General features: G+C 42.0%; 1 protein-coding gene across 1 annotated transcript in view; it reads right to left on the bottom strand.

Moving 5' to 3' along the window:
- Positions 1-978: 978 nt before the first annotated feature.
- The window catches only part of PECR (peroxisomal trans-2-enoyl-CoA reductase), a 42,050-nt gene continuing 24,583 nt past the window's right edge, over positions 979-18,445 (bottom strand). The window contains exons 5-8 of the mRNA XM_033230340.1: positions 13,912-14,008; positions 11,739-11,849; positions 6,496-6,607; positions 979-1,856 (exon numbers count right to left, since the gene is read on the bottom strand). Coding sequence (XP_033086231.1) covers positions 1,771-1,856; positions 6,496-6,607; positions 11,739-11,849; positions 13,912-14,008 — 406 coding nt within the window. The 3' untranslated portion in view covers positions 979-1,770. The remainder of the gene's footprint in view (positions 1,857-6,495; positions 6,608-11,738; positions 11,850-13,911; positions 14,009-18,445) is intronic.

Here is an 18,445-nt window from a genome sequence, read left to right as displayed (position 1 = left end):
CAAACACGCTTTGTAATTCTCAGTTTTTATAATATTATCGGTTCCAGAAGGCCACTGTTAAAGTGCTGTTGGGAAGGAAAAGAAAGCTTTCTGATCTTCCCACATTATTAGTATGAGCACGAAATTTAAGGACACACTCTCAAGGGCGATTCTGCGCTGGCACAAACCTGACAATGGAGAAGACCTCCTTAAATGCTGCACCCTGGGCACCTCATTAGCCTCTCCCTCATGCTAGCCCTGCGTGGGAGCATGAGGAAGCTGCAGATTCTGGGTCCCAAACCCCAGAGCTTGGTAAATCATACACTTTAAAATGAGTGTGAATGATAGGCCGGACAAAGTGGCTCACGCCTGTAATCCCAGCAATTTGGGAGGCCAAAGCAGGCGGATCACTTAAGGTCAGGAGATCAAAACCAGCCTGGCCAATATGGTGAAACACCATCTCTACTAAAAATATAAAAATTGGCCAGGCTTGGCGGTGCACACCTGTAATCCCAGCTACTCAGGAGGCTGAAGCAGGAAAATCGTTTGAACCCGGGAGGCGGAGGTTGCAGTGAGCTGGGATTGCTCAACTGCACTCCAGCCTGGGTGACAGAGTGATACTCCATCTCAAAAATAAACAAATAAATAAGATGAGTGTTAATGATAAAATAAAATAGCTACTTCACCTCAGACACTTGAAAGAACTTTGATTAAGACAAAGAATGAACATACTCAAGCTGCTAAAGGCATTTCTTAAATTAGGGTCTAACTATCAGAATGGAGCCACGGAAGGCGGAATATGGAACCCTAATACATTTGCATACAATTGAAATTTTGTTTTTCCCTACAGAAGGAGATGCATGAAAAAATGGAATACTCTGGACAGAAAATCAAGACACAAATCAGGCACTGCCAAAAATAAATTACATAAAACTTTTTCTTTGAATTAACAGAATTTATACAAATTTGACTTCATGAACAAAAGAAACTACACATCAATAATTACCATAAGGCTTTATTGTTCCAAAAGTATTTGCCACCAAAAATAAGTCATTATATAATTTTAATTGTAATAATCATGATTATGACACAATTTAGATTTTCTACCTTTATGATTTTTTTGTTTTGTTTTGTTTTTGGGTTTTTTTTTTTTTTAACATGCAGTCCCACCCTATAGCCCAGGCTGGACTGCAGTAGCACAATCTCAGCTCTCTGCAACTTCTGCCTCCCGGGTTCAAGCGATCCTCCTGCCTCAGCCTCCCGAGTAGCTGGGACTACAAGTGTGCACCACCACACCTGGCTAATTTGTGTTTTTTTGTTGTTGTTGTTTTTTAGTAGAGACAGGGTTTTACCATGTTGGCCAGCCTGGTCTTGAACTCCTGATCTCAAGTGACCCGCCTGCCTCAGCTTCCCAAAGTGCTGGAATTACAGGTGTGAGCCATGGCTCCTGGCCTCCATCTTTACAATTAAATAATAAAATCTTCTGGGAGTTCATGATCCCTAGAATTATTATTGATTTAAAATTATTCCATCTTTCAAATACTTTTCTTAGAAATACAAAGTAAAATCATTAAAATATGTTAATTTCTGTTACTTAAACATTTTTAAATCACAGGCTTATTGGGAAATAAGAGTATATATTTCAGGAATAGTTTTTCAATAGATATAATTAATAACATTTAAAAATCAGAAAAATGTTTTCCATACCAACTATAAGCTTTTTAAAAATACAGAAGCGTATCCTTGAGATGTGAAGGCACTGGGGGATGGAAGACACCTTGTTTCCTCCGCTCAGAGCTTAGCTTTGTCCTTAAAAGACGCCTTCATCCTTTTGACAACAGAAAGGTCCCCTGCTCCCTCGGGCCAGTTGTCATGATCTGTTAAAGAAGTGGAAAACCTCCTGTCACTTGCAAATCTCATTTGTCCTCTTTGATCCCACCAAATCCTCTTGTGAATTTCCCTGGTTCACACATTTTTCTCAGCACCAAAAAAGAAATCCTTAGGGCACATGTTTGAGAAAAGACTTCAGTTTGAATCTCAGGTCTGCCACGTGTTAGCTTTCCTGAATTTGGGGGCATGACTCTTTCTGAGCCTGTTTCCTCCTCTATTAAAGGATATAACAATATCTACCTTTTAGAGTTGTGAGGGTTAAACGTGACATCATGTGTGCCTTGCTTGGTATACTGTGGATCGTCAAGAAATAGTGTCTCCTTAATAGTAACAATTTAAAAATAGTGTCCTTACTTTGTACCGGGCAGTGTTAGTTGCCTGTCCAGCATCCAGGTCCCCATCTCTTCTTTCCAACAGCTTGTTTCCATTTAAGGATCTAGAAGGCGCTGGGGAAGCTTGGCACCAAGGCATGAGGTCTAAGCTAAGTCAATCAGTGCACTATAACCCTGCCACGGTTATTGGTTGGAAATGGACATTTGCATAAGCTGATCTAATATAGAGTGGATCTCAGCATGTTGTTAGAAATTCGGGAACAAAGTCACTCCCCCAGCCCTCTCTGTGTCTGTCCATCTGGGTAGGAACATGGAAGTATGCAGCCTTACACAGAGAAACAGCAGGCAGCCATCCTGCAATGAGGACAGCCTGCCTTAAGACAGAGCCAACACCATGGAAGCAAAAACAGGAAACAGGGAAAAATTGTCCTTGATGAGATTAGTGAGCTCCTGAGTCATGTCTTACCTGTTTTTCAGTTATGTGAGCCAGCGAATTCCTTTACTGATTAGCCCATTTTGAGTTGTGACTAAAAGCATCCAGTTCAACAAAGGACTTTATTTTTTTTTATTTTTTTTATTTTTTGAGACAAGGCCTTGCTCTGTCACTCAGCCTGCAGTGCAGTGATGCGATCATGGCTCACTGCAGCCTCTACTTCCCAGGCTTCAGTGATCCTCCCACCCAAGCCTCCCAAGTAGCTGGAACTACAGGCATATGCCACCATGCCCAGCTAATTTTTTAAATGTTTTGTTGAGACAGAGTTTTGCCAGGTTGCCCAGGCTGGTCTCGAACTCCTGGGATAAAGCAATTGGCCCACCTTGGCCTCCCAAAGTGCTGAGAGTACAGGTGTGAGCCATGGTGCCCAGCCCCTGACACAGGGCTTTAAATGTGCATTACCTAAGGCCGGCCACAGTGGCTCACGCCTGTACTCCCAGACTTCGGGAGGCCGAGGCAGGTGGATCACCTGAGGTCAGGAGTTTGAGACTAGCCTGGCCAACATGGTGAAACCCCATCTCTACTAAAACTACAAAAAAAGTGATGGGGCATGGTGTCGGGCGCCTGTAATCCCAGCTACTCTGGACGCTGAAGCAGGAGAATCACTTGAACCTGGGAGGCAGAGGTTGCAGTGAGCCGACATCATGCCACTGCACTCCAGCCTGGGCAACAAGACAGCCTGTGGGATCGAAAAAGAACAAAAAAAAAAGTGCATTATCTAACTTAATCCTCCCAACAGCTCTATGAAATAAATACTGTATGTGTCCCTGCATATAGGAAAAAAATGGAGGCTTATAGAAATTAACTTTCTCACAATCATACAGCTAATAAGGGTAGAGCCAAGTTTCCAACTTAGGCATTTTCACGTTGGAGCTGCCAATCTTAAAAGAAAACATCATAATGAAAGGCTGAATGCTCTCACTTATTTTTCGGGGGGCAGTATATTGTTAAAAAACAGGTGTAGCTGCTTTCCTCAAAAACTTAAAAAAATATTTTTAATGATAAAAAAAAGTGTTAGGCCGGGCACGGTGGCTCAAGCCTGTAATCCCAGCACTTTGGGAGGCCGAGACGGCAGATCACGAGGTCAGGAGATCGAGACCATCCTGGCTAACACGGTGAAACCTCGTCTCTACTAAAAAATACAAAAAAAAAAACCTAGCCGGGAGAGGTGGCGGGCCCCTGGAGTCCCAGCTACTCGGGAGGCTGAGGCAGGAGAATGGCGTGAACCCGGGAGGCGGAGCTTGCAGTGAGCTGAGATCCAGCCACTGCGCTCCAGCCTGGGCGACAGAGTGAGACTCCGTCTCAATAAATAAATAAATAATAAATAAATAAATAAATAAAATAATAAAATAAAAAACGTGTTAGAATTACAAAAGAAAATCATTTCACTCAAGGCCTAAGGAAGCAGCTATTTGAAATTTCTTGCCCTTCTAAAGGAAAAACAGTGCAACCTACCATAAGAAATAGTGACTGCATTCTACTGTGAGAGAAATGGAAAGATTCTCTCCACCCTCACTACTTGGAATTCCTTCAGAAAACAATACAGCAAAACTAGGCAGGTATTTCTTCTTTCCAACCAAGACCCTTAAAACCACAGTATCTTATGGACATCACCACATTGATGTTATTACTAATGAAATACACGTGGGAGGGGAAAATAATAAGTAAAATTAAAGTTCTAATACCGTGATATTGTGAAATATACATTTGGTCTTCAACCTCATTTCCTGCATACAACTCCTAACATCCTTAGACTCTCCAAAGTGGTGTGTTCTTATATGTTAATGATTGACTGACGGCTGGCAGCCCCTAGTTAGCTTCAGTATAGGGTCTGGTCACCAGACAGACCAAGGCATGATTACAGGGTTGGGACCTTCAGCCCATACCCACCCCACAACCTCTGGGGAGGTAAGAGGGGCTGAAGGTTAAGTTCATCACCAAGGGCCAATGGTTTAATCAACCATGCCTATGTAATGAAGCCTCCGTAAAAACCCAAAAGGACTGGGTTCAAGAGCTTCCAGATAGCTGAACACATGGAGGTTCCTGGCACGGGGTGGGGCCGAAAAGGACACAGAAGCTACATGCTGCTTCTCACATGCCTTGCCCTGTGCACCTCTTCGGCTGTATCTCCTGTAATATCCTTTATAATAAGCCAGTACATCGAAGTGTTTTCCTGAGTTGTGTGAGGTGCTCTAGCAAATGGCTCCAACCCAAAGAGGGGGTCATGGGAACCCCAACTTGAAGCTAGTCAGTCAGAAGCTTTGGAGGCCCAGACTTATGACGGTGTCTGCAGCAGGCGGCATCTTGTGGGACTGAGCCCTCAGCCTGTAGGATCGGACCCTTTGTCAGAACTGAATGTGAGGACGCCCAGCCGGGGTCTGCTGCACAACTGCTTGCTTGCTTGGTGTGTGGGGGAAATAACCCCAAACAACTGGACACAGAAGTCTTCTGTGCTAATGGTTGTTGTGTTGTGGGAGCAGAGGAAAACCAGTATCAGTTTTTGCTCATCTCTCAGATATACCAGTCATTTATTAATGCAAAAAAGGTCTTAAGCCTTGATCAGACTGTCAGCACCTAAAAGAGTAGGTAGAACCTGGGTCCTTGATAATGAAATTCAAATTCATCTGGGTTACATCAACCACATGTTAATTTGCTACTAGTCAGTTAATTATCTTTAGGAATAGAAGTTCAATACATTTGCATTTTATATCCTTTACTACACTTTTGGAGTGATTTAGAGTTATTAGGATGGACAAACCTTTTAACTTCTGTGGATTTGTTTTGTTGTTTATAAAACTAGGATACTGGACTTCGTGATCTTTTAGGACCCTTCAAATCCCAAAGTTCTGTTGTCTAGTCATGAGATACACACACACACACAAAGGCATTTGCATGTATATCAATATTTGACTGAAACGTATAAAACTTCTGGTTTATTTTTTGTTTGTTGTTTTGCTTTGTTTTATTTTGTTTTGTTTTTGAGACAGAGTCTTGCTCTGTTGCACAAGTTGGAGTGCAGTGGCATGATCTTGGCTCACTGCAATCTCCGCCTCCCGAGTTCAAACGATTCTCCTGCCTTGGCCTCCCAAGCAGCTGAGACTACAGGTACCCACCAACATGCCCAACTAATTGATTTTTATATATATTTTTAGTAGACATGGGGTTTCACCATGTTGACCAGGCTGGTCTCGAATTCCTGACCTCAAGTGATCCACCCGCCTCAGCCTCCCAAAGTGCTGGGATTACAGGCATGAGCCACCGCGCCTGGTCATATTTCTGTTTTTTGTACATCAAAAATGATGAATACAGAAATTTCATATGGCTTCATTCAATATACATCTCAAAGACAGTACAAAATAGCACCATAACACCCCACCCCACCTAGCAGGCCTGATCCTTCTGCTCAGATATGTAAGCCATTTATTGGAGGAACAAAATGGAATTAAATCTTTAAAACTATAGCATGCTCTTGCCTCTTTTCTATCTCCTCTTTAGAAACATATACTCATACTGAGAATATTTCTCAGGGTTCAAATTCCACCAACCTACGCATATATAAAAAGCTAAGTTCTGTAATAAAGATAGTGAGATATTTTCTGTGACTAGGAATATTTCATTAAAAAAATCACATCATGAATATAAACATTTTGTACATTTTGATGTTCTCTAAGAGAATACCCTCATCTCTTAAGTTCTATAAGAGAACACCGTCATGTCTTAAATAAATACTTATAATAAATTTTAAACTCCTGAACACCACACAGCATAAAGCTGGTGACTGCTCATTCCTCAGCTGCTCACCTGCTACCTCATATGAGTGAGTATAGAGGCACTGGCCCCCATCCACATCCACTGACTGTCCAGTGATGAAGGAAGCTGCAGGAGACAGTAGGAAGCAGACCACAGAGGAGACCTGGAAGCAGAAACACACACGTGAACAGGTAAAAGCAAATACTCCCCATTTCCAACCACTTCACATTCCCTAGTAAAGACATCTCAAAGCACATGACCGTAACATGAATCCAACAGTGTGTGCATGTGCACCACAACCTCACAGTACATAGACAACTTCCTTTTCCTAAAACTTCCTTTTCTACCTGAGCATCACCAAAATCAGGTAGGTGACTAGGGTTAAGGTGGCCAGGTATGAGGGAGCCTTAGACAGCGTCAAGCAAGCTACACAACGTGAAGAAGCCATAAGTCGACTCAGTGCTTCAGCTCTGCTCTTTCCCATGTCAAACAATTCACTTCCTTCCATGCCTTTCATTGTCCTTCACAACCCCATTTTCCATCACTACCTCGTGGCCTTTTATATGTTGGTCCCTGAAATAGCCAGCGTGTCTATTTAGCAATGAACTAGCATTCTGGTTTGTTCAGTCTGTAGTCCTGCGAGGCCAAAAGCCCAGCAACACACACTCAAAGGAGCTGTCTACAAGAGGAACTTCAAAAAGTTAGCCAGGCACTGTGGCTAAAAATTAGCCGGGCATGCTGGTGCATGCCTGTTAATCCAGCTACTCAGGAGGCTGAGGCAGGAGAATTGCTTGAACCAAGAAAGAAAGAAAGAAAGAGAGAAAGAGAAAAAGAGAGAAAGAGAAAGAGAGAAAGAGAGAAAGAAAGGAAAGAAAGAAAGAAAGAAAGAAAGAAAGAAAGGTTTTCTTCTTTCTTTTTTTAAAAAAAACACTGTGGTGTTTAAAGTTTTAAGCACTGTGGACCCAGCTCCTTAGAAGGCTAAGGTGGGAGGACTGCTTGGGCCTAGGAGGTTGCAGTGAGCTGAGACTGTACCACTACATACCAGCTTGGATGACAGAGTGAGACTCCATTTCAAAAGAAACTCAAAGGCACTTCGGACTCCCACTGCACTCCTTAAAAATTCAAATAGGGAACTGATGGGTTCAGCACCATCTACTCCCAACCCAATCAGAAGGAAGTTATTTCACTGATTGTAAAGGAGCACTCATTTGAGGCTGTGGGAAGAAGCAGGGTTTCTTAAACAGTGATGATCCAAAACACCTGCATTAGAATCACTAGGGAGGCTTACTGAAACTTCAGATTCCTAGATCCTTCCAGGATCATAGCAATTGTAAGCTCTGGGGTTGGGGTCCCAGAATCTGCAGTTTAAAAGAACCTCAGGCAGGGCCAGGACTAGAGTGAGGCAAATAAGGTGTCAAGGGTGCAAGATTTAAGGAGGTATTCACTCTCAGGTTTGCACAAGGGCGAAATCTTCCCTGAGAGGGAGTGGGTCCTTACATTTTGTGTCCATGCCTTGGTTGCCTCATCCCAGTCCTGGTCCTACATTTACAAGGCTATATAAGAGCTTAGAGAGCAGCCAAGCCTTCTCTCCATCCTTGTATTCCCAGCAGCTAGTACAGAGCTGCACTATCTAAAATGAGGCCACTAGCCATAGCTGCCTACTCAAACACTTTCAATATGGCTGGTCCAAATTGAGACGTGCCGTAAGTGTGGAACACACACTGGATTTTGAAGGCTTAGTATGGGAAAAATAATGTAAAATATCTCATTAATCCTGAAGGCTCCAAGGGGTGAAGAAAATAATCTCAATTTCTGATGTTGATTACATGTTGAATTGACAGTTTTGGATGTATTAGGCTAAATAAAATATATTATTAAAATTAATCTCACCTCTTTATGTGGCTCCTGGAAAGTTTAAAATTACAAATGTGGCTATTATTGTATTTCTATTGGACAGGGCTGGCACAGAATTCCCTATTTAAAAGGTCCCACATTGTTGTGAAAAGGCAGATTGTACTGAGACATAGTAACAAGCAACGGAGCTGGTTTTAACCCTGTTTGATCCAGTAGTGACAACTCAGCCAATGAACATGTTTGTTAAAGTCCGCCCATCTAAAAGAGGCTTGCTCCAATGGGCTCCTTTCTGAAATGCCAGACAGACAACAACCATCTCACGTAATCATGGTGAGTAATCATGACCTCTAACGCTCTGTAAACCACACCCCCTCAAAAACACAAAAAACCGGCCAGGCGCGGTGGGTCAGGCTTGTAATCCCAGAACTTTGGGAGGCCGACGCAGGTGGATCGCCTGAGGTCAGGAGTTCGAACCAGCCTGGCCAACTTAGTGAAACTCTGTCTCTACTAAAAATACAAAAATTAGCCAGGCATGCTGGTGCATGCCTGTTAATCCCAGCTACTCAGAAGGCTGAGGCAAGAGAATTGCTTGAACCAAAAATAAATAATAGTTTTCTTGTTTCTTTTCTTAAATGTAGCTATTTTTGATTAAATGTTATGTTAACATGTGCTCCTTTATTACTATTTTTAAATGAATTCATAAATATTTCTTAAATTTTGGTTTTAATTTTTAATACAGCAAATATAAACAACATAAGCCACATAAATACATACTTTTTTTTTTTTTTTTTCAGAAGGAGTCTCACTCTGTCACCCAGGCAAGAGTGCATAGCGCAGTCTCTGCTCACTGCAACCTCCACGTCCCGGGTTCAAGCAACTGTCCTGCTTCAGCCTCCCGAGTAACTGGGACCACAGCCACGCACCACCACGCCTGGGTAATTTTTGGATTTTTTAGTAGAGATGGGGTTTCACCATGTTGGCCAGGCTGATCTTGAACTCCTACCCTCAGTGATCTGCCTGCCTCAGGCTCCCAAAGTGTTGGGATTACAGGAGAGCCACTGTGCCTAGCCTCCTAAACAAAGTATTCTATCCAAAATAAAAATGTAATATAATTCCCTTGATTAAAATTCACTCAAAATTACTCTTAGTTTTCAGAATACAAATCCAAAGACCTTGGTTAACATGGCTCATCAAATGTTTGATTTAACAGTATCTTCCAAAATATACTGCAAGCCTATTTTGGTTCAGGAACTCTGTTTCTAGAAACATATCCCCTCACACAAGAGTACATGATTATATTCATAATGTTCAGTGCAGAATTACCAGAAGAACAAAAATATAAATAGAATCCAAATCATAATGGGACTTGATTATATTATAGTATATCCATAACAAGTTGCAGAAAATAACATAAAGCAAGATCCTGTTTTCATAAAAAAGTCAATAAATAGGCCAGGCGTGGTAGCTCATGCCTGTAATGCCAGCACTTTGGGAGGGTGAGGTGGGCAGATCACCTGAGGTCGGGAGTTCAAGACCAGCCTCACCAACATGGAGAAATCCCATCTTTACAAAACTAGCCAGGCGTGGTGGTGCATGCCTGTAATCCCAGCTACTTAGGAGGCTGAGGCAGGAGAATTGCTTGAACCTGGGAGGCAGAGGTTGTGGTGAGACAAGATTGCGCCACCGCACTCCAGCCTGGGCAACAAGAGCGTAACTCTGTCTCACAAAAAAAAAAAAAAAAAAAAAATTCAACAAATACAAATGTTTAATGCACACATAGTACATTTCTGGAAAGACATTCATCAAACTGATCATAAAAGCTAGTTCTAGGCGTGATAACTCTTTTAAAGAGTTTCATGGGTTTGCTTTTATATTTAGCAATTTAGTAAATCTGAAAGTTAGTTTGTATATAATACAAGATAGGGAGTCTAATTTATTACTAAGTGGCCAAATGCCCTCAACACTTTGCTAAGTGTTTTGTGCTTTCCTTACAGATTGAAATGCTACTTTGACTCCATAAACTCCTACATATGGTTCCAATTCAAGAATCTGTTCTGTCCTACTATTTTTAATATTTTTCTTTACCAGCACCAGATGCTGTAAATAAATATAGTTTCATAGTATGTAAATACACAGTACATAAATATATACAGTTTCATAGTTTCATTACACCATGAAGGGTAATCCTCTCATTATTCATTTTCAAAACATTTTTGGCAATTTTTGCATAAATATTTTTGATAGAATCAGCATGTTAAATTCCCAAAAGATATTAAATTGATAAATTAATTTAGGGAAACCTGACTTTTTAATAAAATTGGTTCTCCCCATCAAGGAATAGTATATGCCCCTAGTTATTCTGGTCTTTTTGCTGCTCCTCAGAAAAAGGGTCTTTTTGTGTTCTGTTTTGCTTTTCATTTATGAAACTGATGCACCACCTACTACCCTAAGGAGGCAGGTGATTTTTTGTTTTGTTTTTCATTTAGAGGTAAGTTTACTACTAGGTATTTTCATTTTTATTGTTGTGGGAAAGACATCCTTTTCCTAAAAAAAAAAAAAAAAAAATTACATTTCAAGACTGATGCAAAGCTAGGTGCAATGGCTCACACCTGTAATCCCAGCACTTTGGGAGGCTGAGGTGGGCATATCACTTAAGGTCAGGAGTTCCAGACCAGCCTGACCAACATGGTGAAACCCTGCCTCTACTAAAAACACAAAAATCAGCTGGGTGTGGTGGCATACACCTATAATTCCAGCTACTCGGGAGACTGGGGCAGGAGAATTGCTTGACCCAGGAGGTGGAGGTTGCAGTGGGCCAAGATCACGCCACGGCACTCCAGCCTGGGCGACAAAGAGACTCTGACGGAAAAAATCATCATTGTCATCATCGTCATCCTCATCATCCCAGCACTTTGGGAGGCCAAGGCAGGAGTTCAAGGCTGCAGTGAGCTATGATCACGACACTGTACTCAGCCTGTAACAGAGTGAGACCCTGTCTCAAGCCAAAAAAGAAAAAAAAAGAAAAAAAACCACAAAGACTGCTGCTGCTGGCATTTTGGAAAGCTGCTGATTTTACAGACTTCAATATTCCCAAAATCTCATGTGGAACTTCACATGGCATAATTGTCTGACTTTCTTAGAGTCCTAGGGTCCTGTGTACCAACAAATGCCAGGTAATAAAATAATGTAGATGAAAATACAATAAAACAAACTGAAAAAAATGCTGTTATTAATTTATACCACATTCACTCTCAAGTACAGATGGCTGTCAGTAGTCAAAGCACAAGCAGAGTATCCCTGAGAGCCAGAAAGAACAGGGGAAATGATCTGGTGGCAGTGGGAGAAATAATGTCGTCCAGACCACATAAAAATGACACTGAATTACAAATTCCAAAGTACAACACATAGCAATTCTAATCAATGCTGGAAATATGCCTTACCTCCTCAGGAACACCAATTCGTTTAGCAGGGATTTTCTGAAAAGAACCTTCAAAGACGCTTTGTCCGAAAGAACCATAGTTCTCCACAGCAGTCTGGGAATAAATAATTCCCTGTGTTTAAAAATAAAACAGGGACAAAATAAAGTGCATTACATTTTAATTATAAAGATATCAAGATAGTTTACTGGCATTTCAAACATTAAGTAGCTTAAGTCAAAAAAAAGTTAACAGTGCTGATATTAATTTTCCTCCATGTTATCAAAGGAGTACAGTACCCATCATCCTCAAATGGATGATCTCAATGGTTATTTTGTGACCTCCTCTTCCTCCTAACCATATCCTGGATTTTTTCATGAAAGACTTGCTTTCTGAAGGTCATGATTATGTAAGTAAATGAAAGAGGCACTTAACTTGGAACAATGGGACAGGGGACTCTGTCTATTTTAGTTTCCATTTGGCTTCTCTGCTTTACAAGAGAAGACTGGGCAATGGCTACGTGAGACTTAGAAAAATGCAATATTTTCTTGGCTTTTTACCTAGATTGAAATCGCAAATAAAGCATTTGAATCCAATACCAATAAACTAAAATTTTAATTGTTTAGAAATTTTTAAATGTATCTTTCACTAGCTTTCTAAGGTCAGGAAAATTACTCAAAAACTGTATCCCAGGCCAGGTGCAGTGGCTCATGCCTGCAATCTCAGCCCTTCGCAAGGGCGAAGCTGGAGGATCACTTGAGCCTAGGAGTTTGAGACCAGCCTGGGAAAAAAGGGAGACTGTGTCTTTACAAAAAATATAAAAAAGAATTAGCTGGGCATGGTGGCACACGCCTGTGGTCCCAGCTACTCAGGAGGCTGAGTTGGATCACTTGAGCCCAGGAGGTCGAGGCTGCAGTGAGCCGTGATCGCACTACCGCACTTCAGCCTGGGCAACAGAGCGAGACCTTGTCCCAAACATAAAAACAAAACAAAACAAACAAAAAACTGTATGTCACAGGATACAGCCATTTGTAATGGATTCAAACTGTTAAACAAATTATGGAGAGGAGGGGAGGAAAGCAAAATTAAAACAAAATTAGAAAATTTGGCAGTTTTAATTACTTCAAATGATACTGGAGAGATATAGTGGTTTCCAATTACACAATATGTTGCCTTTTATTTAAAGAGGATAAAATCTAGAAGTATTAAAATTTGGTCATTAAACCAAAAAAGTCTCTGGAAGGCAAACATGAATTAGAATTAGTAGGAGTGCCTTTGTCAGAGATGAGTTTACTAACTTCATGCTTGAAGTCAGTCATGCTTAGTCTTCACTGAGTGGCACATATAACACCTATTGATATCACAGAGATAAGATCTATAGATAGGCCAGGTGTGGTGGCTCATGCCTGTAATCCCAGCACTTTGGGGAGCCAAGGTGGGTGGATCCCGAAGTCAGGAGATCGAGACCATCCTGGCTAACGTGGTGAAACCCTGTTTCTACTAAAAATACAAAAATTAGCCAGGGGTGGTGGCACGTGCCTGTAGTCCCAGCTACTTGGGAGGCTGAGGCAGGAGAATCACTTGAACCCCAGGAGGCAGAGGTTGCAGTGAGCCAAGATTATGCCACTGCGCTCCAGCCTGGGCAATGGAGCAAGACTCCTTCTAAAAAAAAAAAATACCCAGAATGGAGAATCACTTGTTTAACATTCTTGACAATCTGGCTGTAAATCAAAGAGTACTCTGTAATGATAATTAGACTTTCTGGGCTGGGTGCAGTGGCTCACGCCCCTAATCCCAGCACTTTGAGAGGTCAAGGCGGCAGATCTCCTGAGCTCAGGAGTTCAAGACCACCCTGGGCAACATGGTGAAAACCCATCTCTACTAAAATACAAAACTTAGCCCGAGGTAGTGGCGTGTGCCTGTTGTCCCAGCTATTCAGGAGGCTGAGGCATGAGAATCACTTGAACCCCAGAGGTGGAGGTTATAGTGAGCCACGATCACGCCACTGCACTCCAGCCTGCGCGACAGAGACTCCATCTCAACAAAAAAGAAAATTAGACTTTCTCATTTTATCTATGTTTTAAAGTCAATCTTTTATGCTATACTTGCATATTACCAAATACCTCTATCAGCACCACAAATGGAATCAGAAAAGGCATAATTTGTCAATAAATTTCAATATAGATCGTTTACCTACAGGGGCAACACAATTGATCCTGACTCCACTGCAGGCCCATTCCAAAGCTAAAGATTTGGTGAGGTTGTAAACACCTGCTCTTGCAGCTCCAGAATGCCTTTGAAAGACAAAACATAAACAGGACAATCAGCTTCGGTTGCATATTTCTCTTGTTCACCAAGCTGGCAGGTATGCCAACTACCTGACAATTCCACCAGAGACTTCTTGCTATGGAGTCTGTCTTGTTGAGCTTCTGTCTAAACAACGAAGAAAAAACTATGTCCTTCAATATTAAATCCAAGTCACAGCTGATCATCAAGCAAATCTCACAAGGCATAGACCCAGATAAGGCTCCTCAAATCACTATGCAAGAGGAATACTTTGAAGAACTTTGATTATAAAGGAAAACAAATCGGTAATTTTAAGGATTTCAAGCATGTGGTTGTTTTTAAAATCAATTTTAAATAACAAAGGTGGCGAGGTGCAGTGGCTCACACCTATAATCCCAGCACTTTGGGAGGCCGAGGCGGGCAGATCACCTAAGGTCAGGAGTTCAAGACCAGCCCGGCCAACATGGTGAAACCCCATCTCTACTAAAAATACAAAAATTAGCCAGGCATTGTAGCAGGCATCTGTAATCCCAGCTACTCAGGAGGCTGAGGCAGAAGAATCACTTGAACCTGGGAGGCGGAGGTTGTAAATAGCTGTTATCACACCACCGCACTCCAGCCTGGGCAACAGAATGAGACTCCATCTCAAAAATAAATAAAGTACAGGGTCTTGTGTAGATAGACACTATGGCTTAGAATTTCTACTTACAAGATCCTCAAAACCAAATATAGGATAATTTAATGTGAGAAAATTAACTTACACAACTAATTAGGAAAATTCCTCCAATCAAAGGCATTTGAAATCAGATGGTAAAAACCAGATTATTTAGTAAATCTTGTTGGACTTCCTTTAACATTTATTTTAGCATAGGTCTGCAGGTGATAATTCTTGCAGATTTTATATGTTTGAAAAAGTCTTTAATTCATCTTTGGTTTTGAAAGATATCTCAATGGATGCAGAATTCCAAGTTTGCATGCTTTTTTCTGTTGGCACTTTAAAGATGTTACACCACTAACTTCTAACTTGCATTGGTGCTGATGAGAAATCTGTTCTGTCTACAATGTGTCTTTTTCCTCCAGCTGCTTTTAAGATTTTCTCTTCAGCACTGGTTCTCAGCAATATGGTTATGATGTGCCTTGTACACTTTTCTTCATGTTATTTGTACTGGGATTTATTGAGCTTCTTGGATCTATAGGTTTGTAGTTTTTATCAAATTTGGAAAACTTTCACCCACAGTGTCTTCAAATTTTTTTTTGTCCCTGTTTCTCATTTCTCTTTCAGAGACTCCAACTGTCTCACAGTTCACGAAGGCTCTGTTTTTGTTTTTTGTGTTTTTGAGACAGAATCTCGCTCTGTCGTGCAGGCTGGAGTGCAGTGGCACAATCTTGGCTTACTGCAACCTCTGCTTCCGGGGTTCAAGCGGTTCTCCTGCCTTAGCCTCCCGAGTAGCTGGGTTTATAGGCGTGCGTCATCACGCCTGGCTAATTTTTGTATTTTTAGTAGAGAGGGGGTTTCGGCATGTTGGCCAGGCTGGTCTCAAACTCCCAACCTCAGGTGATCTGCCCGCCTCAGCCTCCCAAAGTGGTGGGATTACAGGCATGATCCACCACGCCCAGCCTCAACTGAACATTTTACAAACTGAGTATGCCTTATTCAAAACGCTTGGAACCAGAAGTTTTGGATTTTAAATCTGTTCAGATTTTGGAATATTTGCATATACTACCTTGTATAGCATCCCTAATCTGAAAATCCAAAATCTGAAATGCTCCAAAAAGCATTTCCTTTGAGCATCCTATTGGTGCTCAGAAATTTTCAGGTTTTGGAGCATTCTGGATTTTGAGTTTTCAGATCAGGATGCTCAACCTATATTTGTGTAATTTTTTTTTTCAGTGCCTGTTATCTAAGGTTGTAGAAAAAGACCTTTTCTATTGCCTCTTAAAAGTGCAATCTCTGGCTTCCCTAAAAAATGGAAGGAATCAGAACGTTGAAAAGATACTAAAGAAATCAGCAAATATATATGTATTTTTAATCCACACTTGTCAACTGCTAAACTTGTGTTTTTCAAGTTACTTCCCGGCATATTGTTTTTCTCCTGATTCTATTTGGATGGCCTTTAGATTCTTCTGAAAGAAATGACTGAGATAGGCCGGGTGCAGTGGCTCATGCCTATGATCCCAGTACTTTGGGAGGTTGAGGCGGGCGGATCCTGAGGTCAGGAGTTTGAGACCAGCCTGGTTAACATGGTGAAACCCTGTTTCTACTAAAAATACAAAAAATTAGCTGGGCGTGGTGGCAGGTGCCTGTAATTCCAGCTACCCAGGAGGCTTAGGTAGCAGAATCGCTTGAACCCAGGAGGTGGAGGTTGCAGTGAGCCGAGATTGTGCCATTGCACTTCAGTTTGGGCAACAAGAGTGAAACTCCATCCCCCAAAAAAAAAAGAAAAGAAAGAAAGAACTGAGATAGTAGGTTAAATAAGGTCACTAAGTTCTTTCTTCTTTCTTGTTTCTTTTGGGGGGTGGGGACACAGTCTCACTCTGTAGCCCAAACTCCGCCTCCCAGATTCAAGTGATTCTCATACGTCAACCCCCCAAGTAGCTAAGATTATAGGTGTGTGCCACCATGCTTGGCTAATTTTTGTATTTTTAGTAGAGAAGGGGTTTCACCATGTTGGCCAGGCTGGTCTTGAACTCCTGACCTCAGGTGATCTGCCTACCTCAGCCTCCCAAAGTGCTGGGATTACAGGCGTGAGCCGCTGCCCCCAGCCCCACTGACTTCTTTTCTGAAAAAATAAATATCTATTGTCAATGGAAAAATTAATCAAAATCAAAATAAGAGTCAAATATGTCAAATTCTATTATGGTGAACTTCACAAGATATTCCAAATTCTACAGTCACGGATGTTGTAAGTTGGTCATTAGCTAAAAAATAAATTTGGGGTTATTCAAAGATACTTAATGTAGGCCAGGTGTGGTGGCTCACACCTGTAATCCCAGTACTTTGGGAGGCTGAGGTGGGCAGACCACGAGGTCAGGAGTTCAAGACCAGCCTGGCCAGCATGGTGAAACCCCCATCTAATAAAAATACAAAAAAATCAACCGGGAATGGTGACACGCACCTGTAATCCCAGCTACTTGGGAGGATGAAGCAGGAGAATTGCTTGAACCCAGAAGGAAGAGGCTGCAGTGAGCAGAAATTGCGCCACTGCACTTCCGCCTGGGTGACAGAGCGAGACTCTGTCTTAAAAAAAAAAAGAAAAAAGATACTTAATATAAAAACAACTTGTAGGCCGGGCACAGTGACTCATGCCTGTAATCTCAGCACATTGGGAGGCCACGGTGTTCGGATCACCTGAGGTCGGGGGTTCCAGACCACCCTGACCAACATAGAGAAACGCCATCTCTCCTAAAAATACAAAATTAGCCCGGCATGGTGGCACATGCCTGTAATCCCAGCTACTCTGGAAGCTGAGGCAGGAGAATCGCTTGAACCCAGGAGGCGGAGGTTGTGGTGAGCCAAGACCATGCCATTGCACTTCCAGCCTCGGCAACAAGAGCGAAACTCCGTCTCAGAAAAGAAAAGAAAACACAAGACAACTTGTATTAGGCTACACCTAGTATATAAATATCCCCCATAAAGGACAACTAGATGATGCTCTCCCAAACCGTGACTCCCAAATCCTCATCATTCTTGAGCTTTTCTTTGTAATACATACTTGAATATAAATGTTTTCCTTCTCAACCATGAAGAGTAAAAAGATCCTCCAAGTAAATGCCTTAGTTGTGATAAGCCTGCGGCTTTAGGTGCCCTCCTGGATGCACAGCCCCAGAGCCCCAGGGCCACAGGCTCTAGTGTAGGAAGCCCTGATGCAGTTCAAACTCCTCCCCCTGGTAGTTAAGGCCTTTTCTGACTCCCACTCCGTTCCCAGGTATTAATTTCCATTTGGCCACACCACCCATCATCACAATGAATTATTTGTAGTTCCCAAAAGCGCCATAGTGTCTCAAATTTCTATGTCTTTACACAGTAAATGTCTCATTGACTTGCCTTCCTTTCTCCTCCTCATATGTCATCAAACTCGAGTTCACCTTTAAGATATGTTGCCAGGATGCTGCCCTCCTCTGTGCCCCCGCTTGCACACTTGCAAATACCTTTGCTGGAACATCCAACACCTTCTCTCTCTGGCTGATTATTTTCATACTTTGCTCCCCTACTAATTGTGGACTCCCTCAGAGTGTGGACGGCATCTGATTCATTTTAGTATTTCCAGATGTACCTTGTGCATGTACCTATACTGGTCAAGTAAACAAGTGACAGCCAATAGTTTCAATTTGTCTCTTAAGAGAGCTCAAATTTAAAACAAAGGAGTGCTCGGCCGGGCGCGGTGGCTCAAGCCTGTAATCCCAGCACTTTGGGAGGCCGAGACGGGCGGATCACGAGGTCAGGA

Source organism: Trachypithecus francoisi, unplaced genomic scaffold, assembly GCF_009764315.1.
Source record: "Trachypithecus francoisi isolate TF-2019V2 unplaced genomic scaffold, Tfra_2.0 Lachesis_group13, whole genome shotgun sequence".
NCBI lineage: Eukaryota > Metazoa > Chordata > Mammalia > Primates > Cercopithecidae > Trachypithecus > Trachypithecus francoisi.
This window is presented reverse-complemented; position numbering and strand designations above follow the sequence as displayed.